The sequence below is a fragment of the Eurosta solidaginis genome, chromosome 4, assembly GCF_040869045.1.
Source record: "Eurosta solidaginis isolate ZX-2024a chromosome 4, ASM4086904v1, whole genome shotgun sequence".
NCBI lineage: Eukaryota > Metazoa > Arthropoda > Insecta > Diptera > Tephritidae > Eurosta > Eurosta solidaginis.
Window position 1 is genome coordinate 12,239,100 of NC_090322.1, and position 25,622 is coordinate 12,264,721.

Consider the following 25,622-nt stretch of genomic DNA (forward strand, 5'->3'; position numbering starts at 1 on the left):
GTCCCGTCTTAGTCATGCGCCAAATGTTCAAACAGAACAGTTTTTGGCGAATGCAGTCTACTCAAATATCAGTATTTTCCCTATGCGGCATTCACAAAAAACAAGAATACTAGCTGTGTTTTTTACATCTATAGACTTTTACACTTAAACTTTATATGGACTACTAAGCGTTATACTTTATCTACTTTTCTGAAATTGCCGCGCATAAAATTAGTACTACCAAATTTCAATACGCATTATACTCAGATACCACTGAAATATTAAAAAAAGTTTGAAATATGTGTCTATGTTTCACCTCTACACTAATTCTATATATCACCTCTTAAAATGGTGCGTGTCCACAATTCATCGCAACTGATTCAGCTATAGGTTATATACTATGGCCATCAGAGGGTTGTGTCTCCGCTTTTCGGTACACCCTGTGCTGTAGCTAGTTATTTAACCAGTGCCGCTAGATGGGTCTCCTAAGCATTATCTAACCGAGGATAAGGCGTTTTTTACGCGCAAACGTAAACGTATACGCGTGTAAAAAATTTTAAAATACAATTCTGTGTACAACGTACATATTCATGCAACCCTAAACTTTGTCTGTTCTTTTTTCGCTTTGTATCCATTTTAATATATTCGGATTCTCATGCCCCTATTACGGTATACAACTCAACTTAGTTGGGTTGTAATTAAAACAACTCAACTTTCAGACAACTCAACTCCTGTTTGGTATTACGAATTACAACTTATTTCAGTTGAAGTTGAATTGGCGTTGCCAACCTTGGAAAGTGATGATTTGACAGATAAATGAACAGCTGCTCAATTTGTGGCTGAAATTTAAGCATTTGCAAAAGTGATTTTTGCCGTCTTTCAGTGAGTTTTACAGCTCCGGCTCACGCTCAATTTTCAAGGAAATGCTCTGGTTCATTGAGAGACTTGAGAAGCAGATGTCATGAAATTTTCGCACACGTGAAATGTGATAGGCAGATGTCGCCGCTGTTTTACATTTAACTCATACGGCGAAAGGCTAAGCAGCGACATCTATTTTTGAAAAAGTAGGTATATTAAAGGCCGCGTTGCCAACCTAAAAAGAAGTAATTAACAAATTATCTGGCTCACAAATTGAACCAGACTTCTATCTGGATTTATCTGGCTCAAATCGTTGTTGTTGCAAAGGATTTTGCCACCGGATGATAGCTTTTGTTATTACAAGAATTATATAATATGAAATCTATTTTATAATGGCGAAAATGTTGGTAAGTGACATGTCGCGAATACGGAAAACATTCGCGTGATCATTCCAATTCCTTGGAACTACTTAGCACCAAGTAAGAAAATTTTAAAGTGACAAATGATGAGGTACCAGAGTCTGCAGAGCAAGCATTATCAAGTAAATATGCTAAAAACTGGTATGAGGTCATGCAAGACGAGTATAATTCTTTATTAAAAAATGAAACGTGGCAACTTACAGAACTTCCTAAAAGGCAAAAGGCTGTAAAGTGCAAATGGGTATATGCGATTAAGAGAGATACGAATGGTAACATGGAACGTTTCAAAGCTAGGTTAGTCGCAAAAGGGTGCTCACAGGTATATGGCGTGAACTACGACGAAACATTTTCACCCGTCGTTAGGTATACGAATGATTTTTGCGATAGCAGCAGAATATGGATTACATCTCCATCAAATGGATGTGTCCACCGCATATTTAAATAATGAGTTAGGCGATAACATATACATGAGTCAGCCGGAAATGTTCGTTAATAAACGGTTCCCTAATCATTGCTTACAACTGAAAAAGGCCCTGTATGGACTTAAGCAGTCCGGGCGTCAATGGAACTTGAAATTAGATACAATTTTAAAGAAGATTGGTTTCCAACTATGTAAAAGTGAACCATGTGTATACGTAAATCACCGAAATGGGCAAATGAATATTATCGCGGTCTATGTTGACGATTTGCTGATATCTAGTTCTGACTATAAGCAAATGCATGATATCAAAGCCAGTATAGCAAGGGAAGTAGAGGTAGTCGACAAAAGACCAGTGCAGCATTTTCTAAGTATGGAAGTGAATCGTAATGGTGAAACAGGTTCTATATCCATTGGGCAAAAGGCTCATATCAGAAAAATATTAAATGATTTTGGAATGATGGACAGCAGACCAATTGCTATTCCCTTGGATGCAGGGCACCAGGTGAATTGCGATAAGAAAAATTGTAAGAAAGTCGACCAGGTTCAGTACCAATATTTAGTCGTTAATGTATTTAGCTGTGTGCACACGACCAGATATTTTGCATTCAGTTTGCAAACTGGCGCAGGGAAATAATGATCCGCATTCCGAGCATTTAGCAGCAGCCAAAAGAATATTACGATATTTAAATTCAACGCAAGATAAAATGCTAACATATCATTGAACGGGTAAAGATGTGCAATGCTTTGTAGACGCAGATTGGGGCGGAGATGGTAGTGATCGCAAATCATATACGGGATATGTGTTTATACTAGCTGGCGGAGTTTTTTCTTACGAGTCGAAAAAACAATCAACGGTAGCGCTCAGCAGTACTGAGGCTGAATACATGGCTCTTACATCTGCAGTTAAAGAGGCTGTATTTTTACGACAAATTATAGGTGAAATGAAGCTCGAGTTCCCTAAGGCAATCGTAGGAAATGGAGATAACCTCAGTGCTATGAATCTTGTGAAGAATCCCGTATACCATGCAAGAAGCAAACACATCGACATTAAATACCATTATATACGAGATATCTATAGAGGAGGCGACATTGATCTCAATTATTGTTGTAGCAGTGACATGGTTGCTGATATTTTGACTAAGAATTTGCCTAAACCTAGCCATGAGAAATTAATGATGATGCTAGGTTTAAATTAATTGAATGTATATTTTTTATTTAATATGCATGCATATGAACGTTGAGGAGGCGTGTTAAAATACAATTCTGTGTACAACGTACATATTCATGCAACCCTGAACTTTGTCTGTTCTTTTTTCGCTTTGTATCCATTTTAATATATTCGGATTCTCAATTTGAACTGCAAAAGAACAAAACGCATAATTTTTAAGCATTGTGCTTGATTTTTTCACTTGGACATACAAAAGTAAGATAATAAAATTCCAACAAAAAAAAAGTTCTTAAACCAAAATTTGTAAAGAAATTACTCCATCCATCAATGCACCCCTGCATATTATCACCCCATTCAGCATTTCGATTACGTTCCCGTTCTACGCTTCGCTTAAATCGAAGTTAGGTATTCTGTATTACGGAATCGTAACTAGAAGAGGAAGAGCAAATGATTTTTCGAAATCAGCTGTTTGTACGGAATGTGTGAACAATGGAACAAAATAAATTAAAGCAAATTTGTAAAAAACACCGAAAAACGTTTATATTTTATTATCCAAGCCATTTTGTACAAAGAAAAGGAACATAATACTGTGCTGCCGTGTTATATGTTTTTGAGTGAAGTACTTTCATAATTGTAAGTGTGTTTTTGTCGTTCTTTTGTCCAATTCCCTGCCGTGGCCACCAAGTTTTGTTGAAACGGATTCCTGCACGAATATAGTTGATATTTTCTGAATTTTATGGATGCTAATTTCATTGCAGTGGCCTAAAATATTTTATGAAGATTTATTTATTCTTTCCGCAAGGATTGTTCACGTTTTCGCTTCAACTTCCTCTACTCCGGCAGTTTGCTTTGGCATATAGCTGGACCCAACGAACAGACACAAATTATAGCTGTCTATTATAATTGAATCAATAGCCGCGGCATTATTTGTGGAGTTGGAGTGCAACGGATACGAAAATGGCCAGGCGAGAATGGAAAGGCAGATATTGCGAGATTTGTGTAATCCATTTGAGATGAGTGACGAATTGTAATAAATTTAACTTAAAAGTGGTAAAGTTTAATGACTTATTTTGACAACTGTGTTTTAAGCTGCAGACATTGGTGCTTTATCTGTAACCGTATCGGTAGCCTTATAACAGCTGATTCGACCAACCTTATGGGAATCAATGCAATCGATTATTGGTGCCGCTAAGGTCGTAACCGTATTGTAGCCAACCAATTGGTTTTTGGTTAACCGTCGTAACGATAAACAGCTGATTACGTTAGGGATACGACTACAGCGATACGACATACGGCACCAATGACTCCCGCTTTAATTTTTTGACCATATGTGCTCAACCCAGCAAACACTTATTTTCTTATTTAGGTTAAAAAAAAAACTTTCGACTTAATAAGGATGCTTTCAAGTATGTGTTAGATACTATTGCGGGGCAAATACGTCCAAGGACTTCGACATCGCGGCCACCGTGGTGTGATGGTAGCGTGCTCCGCTTACCACACTGTATGCCCTGGGTTCACACTCCGGGCAAAGCAAAATCAAAATTTTAGAAAATAATGTTTTTCAATTAGAAGAAAATTTTTCTAAGCGGGGTCGCCCCTCGGCAGTGTTTGGCAAGCGCTCCGGGTGTATTTCTGCTATGAAAAGATCTCTGTGAAAACTCATCTGCCTTCCAGATGCCGTTCGGAGTCGGCATAAAACATATAGGTACCGTCCGGCCAACTTGTAGGGGAAATCAAGAGGAGCATGACGCAAATTGGAAGATAAGCTCGGCCTTAGATCTCTTCGGAGGTTATCGCGCCTTACATTTATTTATTTTCAGCCCTATTCTGCATTTCGACTTGGATTGGAATTCTTTCGATTTGGAAATTTTGGTATTCTGTGTTCCAATCTCTTTCGATCCAACTTCGAATCGTTCGATTTTTTGTATTCTGCATTTCGATCGTAGTTCCGTTTTTCTAAGTTGCAAATTAGTTGGCGGAAAAATATTTTCTTTTTATTTTTTTATTAATTTATAACAGAATTTTAACAAAAATGTAAGTAAAACTTGTTAAGAAACGTAGAAGGCTTGATGATGATTGTTTTTTATATGTTTCCAGGCCAAAAACAACATGTCGATGTCGAAGTCCTTGGACGTATTTGCCCCGCAAAAGTATCTAACACATACTTGAAAGCATCCTTGTTAAGTCGAAAGTTTTTTTTGAACCTAAATAGGAAAATAAGTCATTAAACTTTACCACTTTTGAGTTAAATTTCTTACAATTCGTCACTCATCTCAAATGGATTACACAAATCTCGCAATATTTGCCTTTCCATTCTCGCCTGGCAATTTTCGTATGCGTTGCTTTCCAACTCCATAAATAATGCCGCGGCTATTGATTCCATTATAATAGACAGCTATAATTTGTGTCTGTTCGTTGGGTCCAGTTATATGCCAAAGCAAGCTGTCGGCGTAGAGGAAGGTGAAGCGAAAACGTAAACAATCCTTGCGGAAAGAATAAATAAACCTTTATAAAGTATTTTAGGCCAGTGCAATGAAATTAGCATCCTTAAAATTCAGAAAATGTCAACTATTTTTGGGCAGGAATCCGTTTTAACAAAACTTGGTGGCGACGGCAGGGAATTGGCCAAAAGAACGAAAAAAACACACTTACAATTATGAAAACACTTCACTCAAAAAAATATAACACTGCGGCAATATATTCTATTGCTTTTTTGTACAAAATGGCGTGGATAATAAAATATAAACGTTTTTCAATGTTTTTTACAAATTTTCTTCAATTTATTTTGTTCCAATGTTCACACATTCCGTACCAACAGCTGATTTCGAAAAATCATTTGCTCTTCCTCTTCTCTTTACGATTCCGTCGTAATGCAGAATACCAAACTTCGATTAAAGCGGAGCGGAGAACGGGAACGTAATCGAAATGCAGAATAGGGGTGAATATTTTTCCGCCAACTAATTTCCATGGTTCAATTATGTACAGGTTGGCTCATCTCATCAGCTGATTTTATTTATGTCATTGCATGGTCGAAGGGATTGTCAAAAGGAGATGGCAAACTCAAAATGAAACCAACACATTGGCAACATTTTACTTACACATACAAAAACTGCTAAGTTTTATGTTTCCATTCCATACCATTCGCACCAACACCAATACACAGATTTTGACAATTTGAACAGACATATTTTGTTGCTTTACAGATGAGCCAACCTGTATATAGTTGAACCATGCTAATTTCCAACTTAGAAAAACGGAACTACGATCGAAATGCAGAATACACAAAATCGAACGATTCGAAGTTGGATCGAAAGAGATTGGAACACAGAATGCCAAATTTGTAAAATCGAAAAAATTCCAATCTAAGTCAAAATGCAGAATGGAGCTGTATATTTACGCAACAACGCATTTTGATTAGCCGATTTTGACATTTAGCTGACGTGTTCGAATTGCTTCATAGACGTAAATTTCACCAAATTGCAGGAAAACGGAAGCTTTAGTTGTTTTGTTGTATTCTGGCATTAATTTATTAGATATTTTGCTTTAAAAGAAACTTAACTATTGAACATAAAAAGTTATAATATTTATAAGAGACAAAACCATAACTCCAAACAAAACAGCAAAAGCTGTAATGCGAGCAAAGTGTGCTGCTTGGAGAGAACAAAAGAAGCAAATTCCAAGGGACTACATGAATCATATCCTATAACAAGGAAGCATTAACAAAAATAAGATGGCACTTTTGACATTGATTGCGCGTGTAATCGATGGACTTCCATTGGTTGGTACCATGCCAGATGACGAACAGGTAAGGCAAATGGCGTAATTTAACTTTTGAACCGTTTGTCACTCCCCACTAGGAAAAGAAATGGAATGCCGAACAAACCGTTTATGTTGAATACTCAGAAACAACAGACATCTGATTGAAGAGGTCACACCTCCCAGGGGTTTAAGAGGTCATCTCCGTAAGCATTATCAGGAAATACGGAACCTGAGAACACAGCCGTATGAAAAAAAAAAAAACAAACAGGTCATCAGTGATATCCACAAACAGGCGCCGGACCTTTATACCAGAAATTGCCCGGCGAATCCAGTTCTTAAAGAAAAATACCCAGAACTCGGAGAAGAGGAACGCACTCTTCCTAGGGAAATGTGCGTCACTCTAGCTCAACTTCGATCTGGGTACAGTAACAGGTAAAACTCTTACCTGTGCAGATCAAACCCGACATACAAAATGTATGTCCTGCTTGCGGACCAACCATATTTTCAATTACATAGGGAACCAACGCCTCTAACTATGGTCCATCCCTGTTTTATTTATTTACGGGCTTGTAGACCTAAATTAGGTACATGTATGTATCAGATCATTATCTAAATGGTAGTGCTTTGCAATAGTTATATAATAATTTCTTAAATTTATTGATATTTGGACATTGTTTTATTTCACATGGTAGATCGTTGTATTCTCTCAATCCCTCGTAGTATATATTGTTCTTGTCGAATTCTGATCGAACAAATGGCAGACGAAAGTTATTTCTGTTTCTTGTGTGGTAGTCATGAACCTCGTTGTTGTATGTTACTCGGTCATTTAAATATTTCGGCAGGTTGCCTAGTTTCATGTTGGGTATGAATTTTAGAGTGTAGTATACAATGAGTTGCTTTACACTCAGCCAATTTAAACTTTCTAGCATTTCATGTATTGCGGTATCATATCGTTTTCTAAGAATAAACCGCATTGCTTTATTTTGTTTCACCTATAGTTTTGCGATGTTCGAGTCGGCTAACATGAATAATATCGTAGGGCAGTATCTGAAATGAGGTTCTATAATGGACCTATAAACCATAATTTTATAATATTTGCTGGCGTGCTTGCATGTGCGGAACAGAAATTCAATTTTTTTTTTATATTTTTGCATCTGTATATTTAAGGCGCTCATGCTTAAGTTTCTCATCAATTATAATTCCTAGGTATTTGATTTCTTTGACTTTTTGTATGGTACTGTTTGCTATTTTCAAGGCTATATTATTTTCTTCTGCATTCTTTCTTCTCATGATCATCCACTTCGTTTTTTTCAATATTTATTTTAAGATTAGCTTGACACAACCTGTTATAAACAGCATTCAATTCCGCTTGCATTTTAGATATAGCTTCTATCTCCGACGACCAACTTATCGTCAATAATGCATCATCCGCGAAGAGTCGTATCTTGCAGTGGCTAAGACAGTTCTTTATATCGTTTATATATACAATGAATAATATTGCAGCAAGAACAGATCCTTGGACCTATTTCAACATCAACTTCCGGCGACGATGCGCTTCTAATTATGGTTTTCTGTTTTCTGCCAGTAAGGTAACTTTTAAACCACCGCAGTACTGTATTACGTACCCCAATGTTATGCAGTTTCCTCAGTAGGATGACCCTATCGATGATTTCAAATGCCCTTTTTAGGTTGAAACTGCCAGTTTCCTTGTACTCCCGTTAGAGGATATTAATGAAAATTTGCGATCGTTCGAGCTTATTGTATGGGAGGAAGCACTGCTACAACAACACCAACAATGGGTTTAATTTGAATTAATAATGATTTACATATCAGCATACATGCATAAGCACTGATTGTTAACTTTGTTTTTCTTTGCGCACTATCAATTAGTCCGGACGCAGCATACTGGAGTATCAAAATCAAGCAAAAATGCTCTTCAGAAAATTAAGTTCACAATCGCCAGCGCGTTGCAGCATTGAGACGGGACCATATTTATTCCAGTAAGTTCATTACTGAGCTACAAAGTTGGGTGCAAAGTGCATATCATTCGTAAATATTTTTTACCCAACTTATCTGTTTTTTTAAAAGCACTTTCTCAATAACTTTACGTTTTTTTTATTTTAGTTACCTAATAGAAAATGATGTTTGCTATCTGGTAATGTGTGATAAAATGTACTCCAAGCGTTTGGCCTTCAATTACTTGGAGGATTTGGCGCAAGAATTTCATGCGACCTATGGGCGACGTGTCAATTCTGTGACGCGACCATATGCATTTATCGCATTTGATGTTTATATACAAAAAGCCAAAAAGCAGTTGACCGATCGAAGAAGAAATATTAATGCAATTAATACACAGCTACAGGATGTGCAGCGAATTATGGTAAGTTATCTATACATACTAATTCATTAAGCAAGAAAGCATATTTAATTCTTTCTTTTTTTAGGTACAAAATATAGATGATGTACTGCAGCGGGGTACAGTGCTTTCAGGTAAGTTTTTTTTTTTTTTTGTATTATATCTTATGGCATATACGTATATTAAAGAAGCATTCTACATTTTCAGAATTGGACACTAAAACGCAAAATCTTTCAATGATGTCACAGAAATACAAAAAAGATGCAACTTATTTAAATCGAAAATCAATGTATCTAAAACTTGGCGCCGCTGGTATTGCTATAACCGTATTTATTTTATACTTTTGGGTTTTGTAATAATTGTTGAATGTTTAATTAAAAAAGGAAAAAATTTATTAAAAAGTCTTTGCGTATTTTTAGCATCAGGAAGTATGTATCTTATGCTTTGGCGACAATTTAAATGTTTACTACATATATGTACATATTTAAATATTTTTTTAGTGACAATTGAACGATAAGCTGTTTATTATATTTTTATTTTAAAATTAAAATTATGTGTAGTTTTTCATAGCGATGTTATAACAAGGGTTAAGAAAGAGTTTATATTCGATTTTAAAATACATATTTTAATGCTATAATTATTAAACAAATATTCAAAACTAGAATCTTACTGCATATGCGTAAACAATATATTTTTACGGTCATTTTGTTGCTGAAACGGTCTAATGTCTAAGAGCGTTAGTTCATCCATATGGATCGGTGCTCCGCTGCATTATTAACTTTTACTGTCCTCCTCAGTTTCAGCACCCGAGGAAGAAGACGATAACATTTCCCATAACTGCTCGTCAGAGAAGAGAAAATTACTAGGCGCTTTCTCAAACTCTTCACGCTTGCGCGCACGGGCTTCACGACGTTTTTGAGCTAAAATACTCGCCAGCTTTTTAGCTTCAAGCGCCTCTTCTTCTGCATCTTCACTTGCTTCAGAATTTTCCTGTTTCATTGCATTTTTATCTGTCGAATGTTGCTTGTGTAATGCTTCTATAGCAGCTTCATGATTCTTTGTTTCACTCTCAATGTCTTCGTCTGTTATATGCAGTTTCTTTATACTAAAATCAATATATTTATATAAAAACTACTTACCGCTATCAATGATATCACAACCTGCAGGATTTTTCTCATAGCTTACGTAGATGCAGGGAAATTCTACTAAGGTTTTGCCTGCTAAATTGTCTTTCAAAGTTTTGCGCACATCCAAAGCATGATAACGTGTACGCGAACACTTTATACCCTCTGCTTTAAGAAGCAGCTATGATATAAGAAAGAAAAATGGTTTAGTTTTGAGAAATTCTTTGTCTCCTACCGACTTACCTTCGAGCCATAAACTCCTGCACTTTGATAGTATTCTAGTGATTTCTTCTGCGGCACCACCTCTATACACTGCACATTCACATATTTCTCAAACAATTGTGCCAATAGCATGTCTTCATCACAACGCTCATCCACATACTGCAAACAACCCGCATTCACAAATACCCATTCAATGCGCCAAAAAATTCTACGTAACTTCCAATCATAAAACGTCGTATTACATTTGTGGCGTGTAAAATTTGGCAATAGAAAGCGTAGGATTGTTTGCCTCTCAGCTGCTGCACCTCGCAAACGAAACAAGTGTGTTGGCAAGGTTTTATTGTAGCGTGTAAAACGTTTGATTTTATCACTTTTTCTGTCAGCCACATAACGTGTGCATTCCTCTAAAAAGTAATAATCATTCATAAAGTCCATTTTGGTCATTTTACGCAAAGGAATGTATTTTGTGCGGTCACGTATGCCATCACAATCGAGCTCTTTCTTATGTATTTGTACGCAGCGCAGGCAACAGGTCTTCACCTCGCATTTTGGGCAGCAGTAACGTGCATTCGCATTGGCACAAACTTCACATTTTCCCAGGCGTGGCGTGACGTAACTGGAAAGAGTTGATATATGGTAGAAACTATTTGAAATACTGATACACGTGCATTCAAAAGGCAAGCAAGTAGTTTTTCTTAAATTCTAGCTAGTGCTTTAATGCCCCCTTTTTCTTATCATATTCCATTTGTTATCAGCTTGTTTACCTCGTAGCACGCTTTCATACCTGCTGTTCAGTGCTTCATTATCGTCATCACTGCTGCTGCTCTCATCTTCGCTATCATTATCTTCCTCCGAGGCGCAACTGTCATCTTTTTTAGCAGCCTTCTCCTTATCGCCATCAGTTGAATTTGCAGCTTCAGCTTCGTGTGAGCGCTTCATCTTTAAAGTCAAAAGTAATCTTAGAATAAAAGAAGGTTGCAAATGTGTTTCGTTATTAGCCGACAATTTATCGTTTAATCAATATTGTTTGACCGTGTGCGCACTTTAATCGTTTGCTTTTTCTAATATTTTTTTGCCACCAATCAGCTGTTTGTACGAGTTTTGTGATATTGAGTTGCAGCAAAGGTTGATTGTGGAATAAATTTGATGGTATTTTGCATAAAACTAAATATTACTGTGAGTGTTGAAGATATTATATATGTAGCCATTAATCAATTGTAGATGCTTTTATAAACTAACTTAATTCATCTGCTTGCCGGGGCTGTCGCTGGAAACAATTATTTGCAAAGTATACGTACTAATTATCATAGTATTGAAAGGCTATTTTTTATGTTATGCGCATTTTCAACAACCGTTTACAAACTGTTATTAATGATAATCGGCGATGAAATATGAAAACAAAAAAGGTCACTGGTGATAATTTATAAGCGAACCACGTGCACACAGCGAGTTCTAAAAAATTGTGTCTCCTTTTATGTTGTTGTTTCGTAAACAGTTTTTTTGTTGTTGTCTTTCATCCACTTTCATCAAAAAGATTGGACAACTTAACCCAACAATAAAAATAGAGAAAATACAAAATAGATAAAATAAGCAACCCAGTCGTCTAACATGCCAACCTAATATAAACGCACGCAAGTCATTTTCTGTCTAAAATGTCTCATGCACATACAACTTGTATGAGAGCAACCCAAATTGAATTTGCTGCGTGAAAACCTAACTCGATTTCCAATTTTTGTTCTGCGTGACATTTAGATTTGACGTTTGCACACATGCTTGACATTGTCGCAACGCATGTTTATTCGGGTTCGGGCAAAAAACGCCGGTTATTTGCGTGCGCTAAAAAACTCAGTGCGGTTTTATTAGGTTGGCATGTTAAATATAGTTCCCAATTCATACCAAGAGCACGTTTACACGTGCACTAATCTACAGTAAGCCCATAATAGTTAATTTACGCGTTTACATATACCCCATCCCTAGGAACTAGACTACTAGCTGTAAAATTGTCACGTTTCTCTCTTATGTCGTGCTTCAATTCAGAGATGGCACTAGGAATGGTTCTAGATCTAGGAAAAAGGTAAAAGTCTAGTTGGGGATCGACTGCTAATACGCTACCAAAAATATCGAGAGAGGTGTCAAAAGACGCGTATTGACCTCGACAATAATAATCCAAAGGCGGAACAGAAAAATTTTATCTACGTCTGGAGATATTTGCAGTTGAAGTTGGCGATTTTCGTGTGGTTGTTGTAATGTTGGGGTACCCACAAAACAAATTGTGAACATAAGTGTTTTGTGCGGATATAGTTTTGGTCTCCAATCCGGTGTCGGACCCAACCCGGGTAAATTTTTATAGGCGCGGCCGAAGGCCGCCAATACCGAAAAGTGTTCTGCGCAAAAATACTATGGATCCCACCTCCGGTTTCGGAGGGACCCGCGGGTAATTTTTCGTTTTTTCGTTAATATCTTTTAAAATACTGAAACATTTTTATTTTCCGCCTTCGGGTTATTAATACTGATGTCAAGACGCGTCGTTTGACACCTCTCTCGATATTTTTGGACGCGTATTAGCAGTCGACCCCTCAACTAGACTATTACCGGAAAAAAAATCGGCATCTAATTTTTTTCATAATTACCGATTATAGAAGCAAAAATTTGTATGGGAAATCTAGTTATTTAACTGCCGATTAAAATTTTGTACGCAAATGAAAAAAAAAATAATCTTTTATATAAACTAAATTTAAACGATAATTTCAGCATTGTTTTGCTGTTCAAGAAAAATATCAATTCAAAACGAATTTACTGGAAAACACTTTCGCGCTTCGAGTTTCAAGGTGTTAAAGGCGTCCTTCACACGACTAGATTTATTTGGTCGATTTTATGATTTAGACCTAGTTTACATCTAACGATATTATATTCATCTTCGTACTTAACTCCTAATCGTTAAACACCTAGGGTTTTCCATATAAAACTTCCCCTTCGATAATCGGTAACTATGAAGAAATTTTAGGGATGCCGATTTTATCATAGCCAAAGAACCACCTCTAGCAACGTAAAAATTTGACAGCTTATAATCTAGTTTCTAGGGATGGGCTGTGAACTGCATCCGGATTTTTCAACTATCCATATAAACCGGATATTCGAATAACCGGATAGCTAAGCAAAAAATCATAAATGGGAAATCCGGATATCCGATAACGTGCTCCGCCTACCGCACTCTTTGCCCTGGGTTCACACCCCAGGGGTCGCCCCTCGGCAGTGTTTGGCAAGCGCTCTGGGTGTATTTTTGCCATGAAAAGCTCTCAGTGAAATTCATTTGCCTTGCAGATGCCGTTCGGAGTCGGCATAAAACAAGTAGGTCCCGTCCGGCCAATTTGTAGGGAAAATCAAGAGGAGCACGACGCAAATTGGAAGAAAAGCTCGGCCTTAGATCTGTTCGGAGGTTATCGCGCCTTACATTTATTTTATTTTAATATTAAATAAACATATATGGTACATCAATTTGTTGCTTTCACTGGATATCCAAAAATACGGTTATTAACCGGATCTTCATAAATCCGGATAGTTTCACAAACGAATATTAACCGGATATCCATGCCGCACGGATTTTATCGGTGTCAACGGTTATCCGCATGGATATCCGGATATTCGAATATGCGGATAGTCTCAGCCTTAGCTACGTGTGAACGCTTAGATTAACTATTGCGAATTTATTCTAGACTAGTGCATGTGTAAATTTGGGTTTAGACCATCAATGGCCTGATAATTTTCGTTGAACATTTTAAAATAGACTATTGTACAATGACCCTAAGAAAAGTAGCACCAATACAGAGTATGTTTTATAATTAATGGGTTTTCTTTTTTGAAAATAATGTCGCCATGTTGATTCTTTTCAGCTTTCTTGCAATTTTGTGTGCTTCTTTCACAAAATATTTCCCTTTCAGTAAGAAAAGGGGTAGTGTTACTAGTGTTCTGTTTGTAAACAGCTTACAGTTTCGTCAAAAACATCTATTAGCTATTTCACGTCACTGCATCCGGCTTTATAATAACTTCCTAAATTCTTTCACTAGCTGTTCAAGGACTTTTTCTCTCTGTTCTAAGCTTTTCGCCTCTTATTACCTTGTTTAACAAAATTCACATACGGAGCGCTGCCACTTCTCCTTAATAATTAAACAAATATGTAACAGGCCATTGAGAAAATTGAATCGTACAACAATTTTCACAAAAGAACGAAATACCCCGTAAAGGTGTTACCTTCTTTTTAGAACAGAACAAAATATATTTACAACCCTTGCGCGGCGTACAAAAAACGTAACACTTTTGCCAGAAAAGAAAACGCTATTAGTCTTTTATAACTGGAACACGACTCCCAAATACTAAACTTTTTTGTAATTAGCATACATGTGTAGACAATTTATGCTCTAGCTTTCATGCTTATAACATGACAACCATTTTTTGAGTACAGCGAGTTCCACCATATGCCCAAAACAGATGAAGCATGCGTGCAACATTTCTTGACAGATAGCTCAAAGAAAATTACGTCAAAAAGCTGCAACTAAATTTAAAACCTATTTTATTTTAACTATGACTATGCGCCAGAGTACATACATATCTTTAAAAATAGACGCACATAGAATTATTTATTTTTTTTTTATTATCTCAGTTCGCATCAGGTCTAGTTTTCAGCTCGTGCACACGCAAAATGTCTCGACGGACGCTATTCAGTCGCTTGTCAGCACTCGATGATCGAACTTGTTTTTCGCGTTTCTTGTCTACGTCTCACTCACCTTGTCGTTCCTACACCATGCTCAGCACTGAAAAGCCAACCGCAGTGGGCTTGATACTGCAAGGAATAGCTATCGGATCGAAATCACCAACTTCACATTATTTTTCCACGCAAAATCATCAAAATCTACCAGAATTAAGTATCGATCTGCAATATGAGGTAGGTCGAAGTATGTTTTGTACATATAATGGACGCATGCGTTTATTCTGCAAAAACTCAATGGTCATGTTGCACCATTACGTTTAACGTGCAACAGGCGCGTAACGCCAAATACATTTGCTTAAGTGATTTCTTTGTGGGCTATAGATGTATTGTTGTTGTTTTCTACTGTATTTTAATAATCTTTTAATTTTTAGGAATGTATAGGTGATCTGAATACACTGCAATCTAATGCGATAACGATACGACGGTCAATTTTAAATAATAATAAACAAATGCCGCTAACAGACATGTACAAATACATGGAACGAAGTGGGCTTTGTTTGGATCAATTAGAACAGATACCTTTCATACACGTGTCTGGTACCAAGGGCAAGGTGAGTCGATAAGATAATACTTATTTAAATAGTCATTAGGTACACCTTTACACTAGACACTTACAGAGCCGAATTAACCCTCAACGGGGCCCTAGGCACTGCCTATTCTGCCTACTTGTTAATCCGGCCCTGGACACTTACTATACATTTGGTACCAAAAATTGTTGACAGTGGTAAGAAATGATGCTTTCGAGTGAAAACGAAAATTAAAAATTTACTTGTAAAAAAATTACATATTGCAAAACCCGAAAAACCACCCTGGTAGTACCCGGATCCATAGTTTCTGTACAGAACACCTTGCACAAGATCATGCAAAAAACAGCCACGTGCAAATTACTGCCGATTTTCATTTTAAAAATCAGTTGGTCGGTTCTATTTGTTAATTTGACGTTTATGCTGAAGATATTACACTTGTATTATCCACAATTTAAGTAATTTCTCATTGGAATTGGAAACCTCGTATCTATAGAGCGTTTTTTAGTAGGACAATTGGAGCAGGATTAATTTTAAATCAACTTTTTTTCAAATTTAAGAGTTGTCTTATCTTTTTGAGGAAACTTAAGTGTAGTATCTGGTATATTTAATTATTCTTTTGTTTCGGCGAATATCGAAATATGATCATGTCAGCAATAGCAAGCCGCCAAATTGCAAACTTTGCTACCGCTTAAACTCCATCGCCAAAAATCTTAAAAAACTTGATACTTTGGCATGGAGTCCCGGGAATCCCGATTCCGGGATTCCCGAGCCATCTTACAATCCCGAGATCCCGGGACTAAAATTTAATAAAATCCCAGGAATTCGGGATTTCTTTATCTAAGCACAATTTACTGATAACCGTATGATCCCAATAAACACAATTTATAATTTAGAAGTGCCATTAACCTGCAAATATGCGATTGCAGTAAAATGATTTGGGATGTGGTTTCAGAAAAGTTAATAACATTTCCCATTGTACCGTGGTTATGTAGCCTTAAAACTAGCTTTCATATTACCCCAGGTTTTTCAGCAGGCATAAACGTGCGAAAACACTTTCTTTCGCGACCCTTTGTCACTGGTAACAATTTCCCCGTTCAAGTCTACAAATTTGTAACCTATAGGCTAATGTAAAACCTTTTGCTCAATGGGCACTTTCAGAAAACGCTATTTTTGTTGATACGAGGCAAACATTTTTCCGTAAATTCTGCCGTCTTAGTAAAGAATGTGGATTAACCTGGGTCAATTTGTATGGACGAAAGTTAACCGATATCGCGCCATCGATTTTTCGATAGGATTTGGGCTCAGGAAAAAAGTTCCACTACGCATACCAAAAAAAAATTTTCGAGCCTGCACAAAAAAGGTGGCAAAAGGGTGAATTTTTCGACCAAAACACCCCCCAAAACCCAAAAACATATTTTCTTTTCAAAAAATTGTCAAAAAACAGTTTTTAGAAAAAAAAAAAAATATTTTTTGGGTTTTGGGTTTTGGTCGAAAAATTCATCCTTTCGCCATTTTTTTTACAGGCTCGAAAATTATTTTTTTGGGTATGCGTAGTGGAACTTTTTTTTCCTGAGCCCAAATCCTATCGAAAAATCGATGGCGCGATATCGGTTAATAAATCGACCCAGTCTAATTTGGGTATCTACATGTCAACTGAAATTAAGATAATGAACATAACGTGTTTGCATCTGCACCTTTCAACAAATGTTGTTTTTTTAATTAAAAATTAAAGATATAGACTAATTTTGATGTGATCTTTGGGATTATGCAAAAAAAATTAAAACTTTGACTCATTATAGGCGAAACTGTAGATACTAGGGTTGCCAGAGTTTTATTTCGGGTTCCCGGGACAAACCTCAAATTTGAGCCAAAAGATTTTTTAAAATTTTCCGGGACATTTGAAAAATAAGAAACACCTACATATATAGTTTCGTATGGGTTGCTCATTCGGCGAAATAATTTTTAGATAGAATTTAACTTTTTAAACTCATTTATTTATAACAAATATTTTAATGAAACAGGCTAATAATTAATACGTTTTCTGTGTTTAATGCGAATTCAATATTCTATGGATTCATTTTCCAAACTTTATTTTAAAATACAACACTTTCCTTGCAAAATGAATATTTAGGTGTGCGAAATGTCAAACATTAACAATATTCAGAACCACAGTAGGGATGAATTTTTTTTCTTTACAGAGTTGCATGCAATATGCTAATGAGCTGCATACAATCGAAGCCGCAATTATGGCCATGTTTTCTAGCAGATTATAATTTGTTAATTTTGATATTGTGAAAATGCCGGGACATAGCATTTCCCGGCGGGACACTTTAAAATTTGTGAAAAATACGGGATGTCCCGGGCAATACGGGACATTTGGGAACGCTAGTAAATACTGCTATACAATTTTTTATGTACATTTTTGTAGATACGGCTTTCTATAAAAGGAAAGTAGTCATACAGAAGCTGGCAATACCTATGAAAAAGCCGTATCTGTGTAGATACGATGGTTTTTTTATTAATGCCCGGGTTTTCAGTGCGAGTTTAAACTACAGTTAAAGTTGACTAGAGTTTAACCTTGCCACTTTGTTTGATAACAAAAAATTTTGCTGTAATTTTGTTTCATGAGCGGCGAGTTGAGTCAACTCTAAAATGAAATAACTATTCTTAAATTTTGAGGATAAGGACTTCTTAAATTATTTTTTCCTGTCACCATAATATTAAGAGGAAAAATGTTATTCATAACCAACACTTTCAAATGTTCAGATGTTATCACTCAACGACTGATCCACAGCTGTCTTTTCTGAAAGCGCCCAATGACTGGTTAAAACTCATCGGAAGAAAATAGTCGCCGCAAACCTCCAACTAGTTGCTTAAGTACTCACCTTGCATTCTGACTCCGGGTAATTTTTTTCTTTTTATGTCAATTTATTTTAGGGTTCAACTTGCGCCCTCACTGAATCTATACTGTGTGCACATGGCATTAAAACAGGATTCTTCAGCTCACCACATTTAATATCCGTTACCGAAAGATTACGCATCAGCGGTCAACCCATATCGAAGCAAAAATTTGTGCGGGCATTTAAACGTGTCTACAATCGCTTGCATAGCCAAAAACAGTATGAAGATGATATGCCGGCATATTTTAAGTTCCTAACGATACTTAGTTTTCATATATTCCTTGAAGAACAAGTGCAGGTCATTATTATGGAGGTTGGCATTGGCGGCGAATTGGATTGTACAAATGTGATAAGGTAACAACTACCTAGAATGAAATAAGAAAAATGTATGTCATATTTGTTGGGAATATATATATATTTTTCTTTATTAATTGTGTATACGTATAATATAATACATATCCATTCTCAAAAGAAATTACATTTTTGTGCGAGCATCTACTTCATCTAATTTATAGTTTCCGCGTATACAGTTGTGCTGATAAGCTTATCAAAGATAGTAAAAGAATAATACATTAATTATAATAAATAAAAATAAATTCTTGAATTAAAAATTAAGAGAGAAAGAAAGGGTCTTATATGTGGCGCGAAACGCATAACAGAAATTTCTTATAAGTATTCTTTACAGTCCGTAGAAAAGGAATTTATTAAAATTGAATTCTATTAAAATTGGGATTTCTTAAAATTTATTCGAGTTTTTATTATTATTTTTTTTTTAATTTATTAAAATTGGTCGATGCCGAAATCATAGCTTTGAAGTAAGAGCATTATCACATTTTTCTTAAAGGCATTAATATTTAGACATGCTCTGACATCTTCCGGCAATTTCTTGAACAATCTAACACCATAATTGCGAATAGAGTTTGCACTTTTCCCGGTTCGAAGAAAGTTGTCCTAATATTTGTAACACATCGCAGACTATATACCGATCGATCTATTATGTTGAGTTCTATGTTGTGCTTTATCAAGTTATTTTTAATTTTGAAAACTACTAAAAGTGTTTGTAAGATACATATTTTTTTAATGTCTAGTCTGTTCTCATAAAGGTTTGCAGTGGAAGTTCTTATTGGTAAAGACAGTATATTCTTTATTACTTTGTTTTGTAAACGCTGAAGTTCGTTTATTTTATATTCTGCACACCGATTCCAAATTGGGTTTAAATAGCTGATCTGCGACATGAAATACGCGTTGTATAAAAGCCACAGTTGTTTTCGGGGAATAATGTTTCTATTTTTGTATAATGCGAAGTTAAAGGGAATTAGTTTCAGTTTTAAGTTATTTATTTGCTCGCTCCAGTTTAAGTTGGAGTCCAACCAAATGCCTAAGTATTTAAGCTTTTCTTCCCTACAAATCTTCACATTGTTAAACATGATCCTGGAAAATTCATTAATTTCCGGCACTGGCTAAAGATAAAACCAGAACAACTATTGTTTACAACTATTATTCACTCGCGCTAATTGATTTGTTTGGCTAGAAATTAAATAAGCGTTAAAACGATTGTGAATTCATACGTATTAATTCACAATGGTTAAAACTTTGTCAAAAACACCGCCTACTTCCAACTTTTTTTTCATTTCAATAATTTCAAATCTGACAATTTCTAACGATAATAGTAAATCGATATTTACTGTATCGATTTTATATGTCCCAATAATTTACTTAAGATGTACACAGATGGTGACTAGAAGTTGTAAAGAGATCATGCTTTAAAAATAATCAATTAAATTGGCGTATAACTAGTCATAGTCAAATTAAAACAGGTTCTAAATTTAACTCCAGCTTTTAACAAAATTTTCTTTGGCAAAAAAGCTGCAAATAAATAAAAACCTTCTTTATTTTGACTGTGACTATGCGCCATTGAGTTAATTTTTTGTTTTAGAAATACCCAAACGGTTGGCATATCTTCACTTGGGCTCGAACATACGCATCTGCTAGGTGATACACTACACGAAATTGCTTGGCAAAAAGCCGGTATTATAAAGGACCACTCGGACGTGTATACATCGGTTACGCAAAAAGAGTGCCTCGATGTCATCAAAGAGCGTGCGAAGGAACGTAATGTAAGTAAATAAAACTTCGTTTGTTTTAATATTTCATTTCCTGGAGTTCCGTGTTATGTAGCCCATAGAGCCGGAAGGTTTTGTTGCACTCTTTTTCTGTCAATGATTAATCTAAAAGTGGCAGTTTAAACTATTGAACGCGTAATTCATAATTTCGTAGGTCAAGCTTTCGTACATAATGGTTGGAAAATATATCAACTAAAATCTAGACTTATGTTTAATTGAAAAACAAGTTAGTGGTTTTAGGCCGTCAGCTCAGCATAAGGAGTCTATAACTGTAAATAGAGACTGAGTTCCAAGACACGAATCCGCAGATTTTCGTATGATGGCAGCAGGATCAGTTTTTTTCTAAATTTGAGTATGTGAGCGGCTTCGTATATTTAAGGACCAACGTTAAGCGGAGCTTATGAAGCTTATGAACTCACTTTTTCCAGCAAGCGCTGCTTTGCAGGGCGTAGGCAATTGGAAAATAAAGTCCTTTGTCAACCGCCAAGAATCACACTTTTTGAATCTGTCATCATATCTGTCCTGATATATGGCTCGGAATCTGGTGTCAGAAAAAGATGGGATAGGCTTTGGAGTGTTCGCGAAAAGAGTTTAGCAAAAGATTTATGTTCCTCCCGGTGAGCCGTATGTACTTTACAGCGATATGAACATAGTACGGTGAAAAAAGTGGCTTCGCTGGCTGATTAATGGATGAAGACGTTCCGAACTGGAAAGTATTTTTATCGACAACCGAGGTGATGATGATAGGGATCTGCTTCATACCGATTTCCGATCAATTACACACCCAATTTTTATAAAACTTGTTTCCCCTATCCTTTCAGGCTTCGTTACACATTGTACCTGAATATAAGCAGTATATTGATAAACCGGAAACTGAAGAGTTACTCTCAAATCTCAATGAAGTTATTAAATTGAATGGGTCTTTGGCTATTCAACTTGCCTACGACTGGTTGCGTAAGAATGGTTTTACAAGCTACAAACAAATCAAACCCACAGAATTGACTAGCGAAGTGGAAATTGCTTTGAAACTTTGCAGATGGCCGGGACGTTGCGAAATCTTGAGCGTTGAAAATTTAAAGTGAGTGGAAAATTTGTAATCCAACGTCTTCCTTTATAAATAAAATGAACATTTCTTATTACACAGTTTTCACATCGATGGCGCACACACTGCGGAGAGTATGCGTGTTTGTACAAATTGGTTTAAACGTGTGACCGCAGAGAGGTTAGTTGAAAAAATCTGTAAAAAATCCTTCACCAGCCGCCTTTTTCTCTCCTCAGCCCGAATCCACGCGTTCTCATCTTCAATACCACCGGAGAACGCGATTCACGTCGCCTGCTTGAGATCATACATGCAAGCAATGAGTTTGCTATAACTTGCTTCGTTCCCAATATTTCCTCAGGAGCATCAAATCACAATGATAATAATTCCGTTTTTGGTATAACCGATCAGCTGAAACGCGCGCGTCTAAATTCGAGTATTTGGTATCAATTGTGTATGGAGTCGGGAGAAGCGGATACGTCGATGACTTTTGGCTCCATTTTAGATTGTTTGCAACATATACGTGCGGCATATGGCGCTCAACAGCAGGTGGATATATTGGTAACAGGTTCCTTGCATCTGATAGGTGCTACAATGACGACGTTCCAGAAATTTCAAATAAAAAAAGGATAGCATATGTAGAGTTAGTTTCCGTATTTCGAAGAGATCGGTATGTGTAATTGTTTATAAAAAAAGTTAAAAAATTAGATTTATTAAAAGAAGGAACTGCCGAAAACAATAAAAAATGTCTGTGCTAAGAGTTTGCTTGCAATTCTCACTCGGTTTTTAGTACTAGGCAGAAGGTCTGATGGATTCAGTAAGTAGCGTGTTTTTATTTTTATTGATGTAAGAAGAGTGCGCTGGAACCATAAGTAGTCCTTTCACAGATAAGAAACAGTGATCTTTCAGAACGGAAAGTTAATGCTATGTACCACCGAATGTTCAAGAGGCACACTTTTAACGGCGCATTCACACAAGTCGATCTTTTTAGTGTTCACTCTACAATACGAGACAATTAAAGATTGAACATCAAAAAACTACTATTAAAATAAGCTAAAGTTCGCAGCACAGCTCCCTTTACTTGGATAATACAACTACAGGATAAGTTACGTTACACACTTCATTAAGGGATAGACATGTCGGCTTCATACGGCGATAATGGTTTGTATTGCAGATAAGACTTGGTTTGACAACGCAAGGTCATTGATATGATGAGGTTATTACTACGAAGTGTTAAGATCATAAGGACAGCTACAATGCGCGTATCACGATTAATCTGGATTTGATGAAATAATGACAACTGTGGCCTGGACAATTAATCCAGTGTTACCCAAACAACAAGACTCATCATTAATATTGGCGACCTTTACAGGCCACCCAATTGTGCCAGAAGGTCTACCATAACATTATATGTCACAATCCCCTATTGCGTGAATCACTGCCTGATAAATGTGATTGCGTAAGATCCTGAGCACATGAACTATTGTATCACAATATAAAAGTGTGAGATTATTATTATTATTATTATTATTATTATCTACCGGACATAGTCCTCACAGATATGTAACAACTTAAACAAAAATTATCGAGATAAAAAAATATATGGTAACAATTTATAAATACAACGACATTATAACAAAAAATTTTTGTAAAAAATTCGCTACTGCTTAAATAAAACTATATGTAAAAACATTTATATAGTAATACGAATACTGAAACATATTAATTGAAAAGAAAGTAATCAATAACATCAGCTTTAAAATGTTCTTTACATGAGCTAAAATCGGCATGATTGCAAACAGAGTTACATAAGGAGATCATTCTGTGAATAGGTTCATTATTTCCAAAATTCGTTCTACGCGTTTGGACGTAGAAAATGTATTTGTCCCTTAGACACCTTTCAGGTGCATAGAAGGGGAGAAGAAAAAGTAGTTCCGGAGAATCGATTTTGTTGTCGTAAATGTCTTTGATAAAGAAAATACCACAAATTTTCCTTCGAGTATTAAGGCACTGAATATTTAAAATTCTACATCTTAGTGCATAAGATGGCATCGATTCAAAAGTGAACATTCGTCGAAGCGCGAATTTAGTGAATCTCCTTTGAACTCTTTCTAACCGGCTGGAATGTGTTACAAAGTCTGAGTCCCAAATGATGCAGGCATATTCCAAAGTGGATCTTACAAGGCTAATGTAAAGACTTCAGCGTTAGCGGATCAAAAAAGTCTTTGGAATTACGTTTGAGAAAGCCGAGTTTTGAATTGGCAGCACTGATTATGTACTCCCTATGAAAGTCGAATCTAAGCTTCGAGTCTAAGTATACTCCTAAATCCTTAACAGTAGTTGTACGATTGAATGAGTCGCTATCGTTAAAGTAATAGCTGTTCATTATGCATGCGTTTCTCCGAGTGAATGTGATAATGTTACACTTGGAGAAGTTCAAGAAAAGACCTTTACTATTACACCATTTTATCAATTCCAAGATGTCTTGCTGTAGCTCTATGCAGTCGCTAATGTGTTTAACTCTGTAATAAAGTTTTAGATCATCAGCGTACATCAGGCAACTACAAAATTTAAAACATTGGCAGATATCATTTATAAATAAAGAAAAGAGTAAAGGGCCCAGATGACTACCTTGTGGTACTCCTGATGTAACGATTATAGGCTTGGAGAGATTGCTGCCGATCTTTACTATTAATTTCCTGTTTTGGAGATACGACTCAAGCCAACTTAGGGCGTTGGAGTGGATTCCGAGTTTCTCGAGTTTATTAAGTAAAAGATTATGATTGAGACTATCGAAAGCTTTTACGAAATCAGTGTACAGAGTGTCCACTTGTTCGCCGTCCTCAATCGCATTAACCACACAATTAACAAATATTGTGAGATTTGTGCTGATGGATCTCCCTGGATAAAAACCATGCTGTTGAGGAACAATATAGTTTTTAAAAACTGCAAATAGCTGGTCATTTACAATTTTGTCCAGCAGCTTTGGGATGATGGATAGCTTGGCAATGGGTCGATAGTTGTCTACCTTGTTTCGAGGGCCAGACTTATAAATTGGCGATAAGAATGCCACTTTCCATTCGTCAAGGAAATTACCACATTCAAGGGACTTGTTAAAGATTTTAGTAAGAGGCGGATAGAGTGAAACCGCACAATTCTTTAAGAACAAGGGTGGCAGAAGATCGTATCCAGCCCCCTTAGATACATCAAGGTTCATAAGGGACTCCAGGACTTCTTCCTCTGTAACCGTGAACTGACCAATATTTACAGACTCCGCTATGGCAGTTGTATCACATGACGTACTAACTGTCCGGAACCTGTTAAATACCGACCCGAAGAAGTCGGCAAATAGCTGACATGCTTCCTGAGTTGAGGAAGCAACTTTGCCTCCAAACTCCATTGATTTCGGCATACCGTTATATTTTCGTTTTGAGTTAACAAAAACCCAAAAAGACTTCGGGTTGGCTTTTATGTTAGTCTCAAGCGAATTAATATATTTATCATGAAGGAACTTGGATAGGCATTCAAATTTCTTCCTGCACTCAGCAAATTTTGCTTCGTCATCAGCAGAGCCAGTTTTCTTAAATTTTTTATGCGCTTTGTTTCGTTGGTTTTTTAATCTCAAAAGTTCTTTTGTGTACCATGGGAGATTGAAAGATCTCTTTTTTCTGTGGGCTGGGACGTATAAGTTAAGGCTTTCTTCTACTACGCTCTTGAACTTTATATACATATTTGATAAGTCTAATTGCTCAAAGATTAAATTCCAATCAATGGAGTCGAAAAACGCATTCAGAGCCGTAAAATTCGCCTTATAAAAATTGAAGTAGTACTCGGGTTCAATGGAGTTATTATCGTATTTATAGAAAGAGAACTGGATAGAGATTGCTTTGTGATGAACCGATTCACAGGTGAGTGGCATATCACACTTATAAATATCACAGGATATATCATTGTTTATAAAA

At 36.2% G+C, this 25,622-nt stretch overlaps 4 protein-coding genes across 10 annotated transcripts in view; 2 read left to right on the forward strand and 2 right to left on the reverse strand.

The window, feature by feature from the left end:
- Positions 1-25,622, reverse strand: part of LOC137249034 (uncharacterized) — a 139,067-nt gene that overhangs the window by 59,579 nt on the left and 53,866 nt on the right. For all 5 annotated transcript variants that reach the window (XM_067780121.1, XM_067780123.1, XM_067780117.1 and 2 more), the window contains exon 3: positions 18,484-18,863. The gene's annotated coding sequence lies outside the window, so the exon portion shown is untranslated. The remainder of the gene's footprint in view (positions 1-18,483; positions 18,864-25,622) is intronic.
- On the forward strand, positions 6,213-9,361 carry Sec22 (vesicle-trafficking protein SEC22). Its single transcript, XM_067780152.1, has 5 exons — positions 6,213-6,650; positions 8,495-8,604; positions 8,729-8,984; positions 9,049-9,094; positions 9,168-9,361. The coding sequence occupies exons 1-5, from the start codon at positions 6,576-6,578 to the stop codon at positions 9,314-9,316; spliced, it is 636 nt and encodes a 211-aa protein (XP_067636253.1). The 5' UTR covers positions 6,213-6,575; the 3' UTR covers positions 9,317-9,361.
- On the reverse strand, positions 9,479-12,244 carry LOC137249040 (box C/D snoRNA protein 1). Of its 2 annotated transcripts, XM_067780149.1 has the most exons (5): positions 11,546-12,244; positions 11,091-11,480; positions 10,328-10,922; positions 10,100-10,265; positions 9,479-10,042 (listed from the first exon to the last, which is right to left on the reverse strand). In XM_067780149.1, the coding sequence occupies exons 2-5, from the start codon at positions 11,243-11,245 to the stop codon at positions 9,735-9,737; spliced, it is 1,224 nt and encodes a 407-aa protein (XP_067636250.1). In that variant the 5' UTR covers positions 11,246-11,480; positions 11,546-12,244; the 3' UTR covers positions 9,479-9,734. The 2 variants fall into 2 exon arrangements, with proteins under 2 accessions (XP_067636250.1, XP_067636249.1); XM_067780148.1 differs by having other exon boundaries at positions 11,091-12,244.
- On the forward strand, positions 11,304-22,421 carry Fpgs1 (Folylpolyglutamate synthase 1). Of its 2 annotated transcripts, none has more exons than XM_067780144.1 (8): positions 11,304-11,482; positions 14,964-15,245; positions 15,443-15,622; positions 18,536-18,852; positions 20,435-20,615; positions 21,443-21,699; positions 21,766-21,843; positions 21,900-22,421. In XM_067780144.1, exons 1-8 carry the CDS (start codon positions 11,453-11,455, stop codon positions 22,291-22,293), a joined length of 1,719 nt encoding a protein of 572 aa, XP_067636245.1. In that variant the 5' UTR covers positions 11,304-11,452; the 3' UTR covers positions 22,294-22,421. The 2 variants fall into 2 exon arrangements, with proteins under 2 accessions (XP_067636245.1, XP_067636246.1); XM_067780145.1 differs by having other exon boundaries at positions 11,407-11,566.

Coding starts and splice junctions, on each gene's coding strand:
- Sec22 (XM_067780152.1), top strand. CDS start 6,576: ATGGCACTTTTGACATTGATTGCGCGTGTAATCGATGGACTTCCATTG. Junction 6,651..8,494: donor CCATGCCAGATGACGAACAG/GTAAGGCAAATG, acceptor ACTATCAATTAG/TCCGGACGCAGCATACTGGA. Junction 8,605..8,728: donor ACGGGACCATATTTATTCCA/GTAAGTTCATTA, acceptor TTTTTATTTTAG/TTACCTAATAGAAAATGATG.
- LOC137249040 (XM_067780149.1), bottom strand. CDS start 11,245: ATGAAGCGCTCACACGAAGCTGAAGCTGCAAATTCAACTGATGGCGAT. Junction 10,266..10,327: donor CAGGAGTTTATGGCTCGAAG/GTAAGTCGGTAG, acceptor CTTATATCATAG/CTGCTTCTTAAAGCAGAGGG. Junction 10,043..10,099: donor TTGTGATATCATTGATAGCG/GTAAGTAGTTTT, acceptor TGCATATAACAG/ACGAAGACATTGAGAGTGAA.
- Fpgs1 (XM_067780144.1), top strand. CDS start 11,453: ATGGTATTTTGCATAAAACTAAATATTACT. Junction 15,246..15,442: donor GTATCGATCTGCAATATGAG/GTAGGTCGAAGT, acceptor TTTAATTTTTAG/GAATGTATAGGTGATCTGAA. Junction 21,844..21,899: donor AAACGTGTGACCGCAGAGAG/GTTAGTTGAAAA, acceptor TTCTCTCCTCAG/CCCGAATCCACGCGTTCTCA.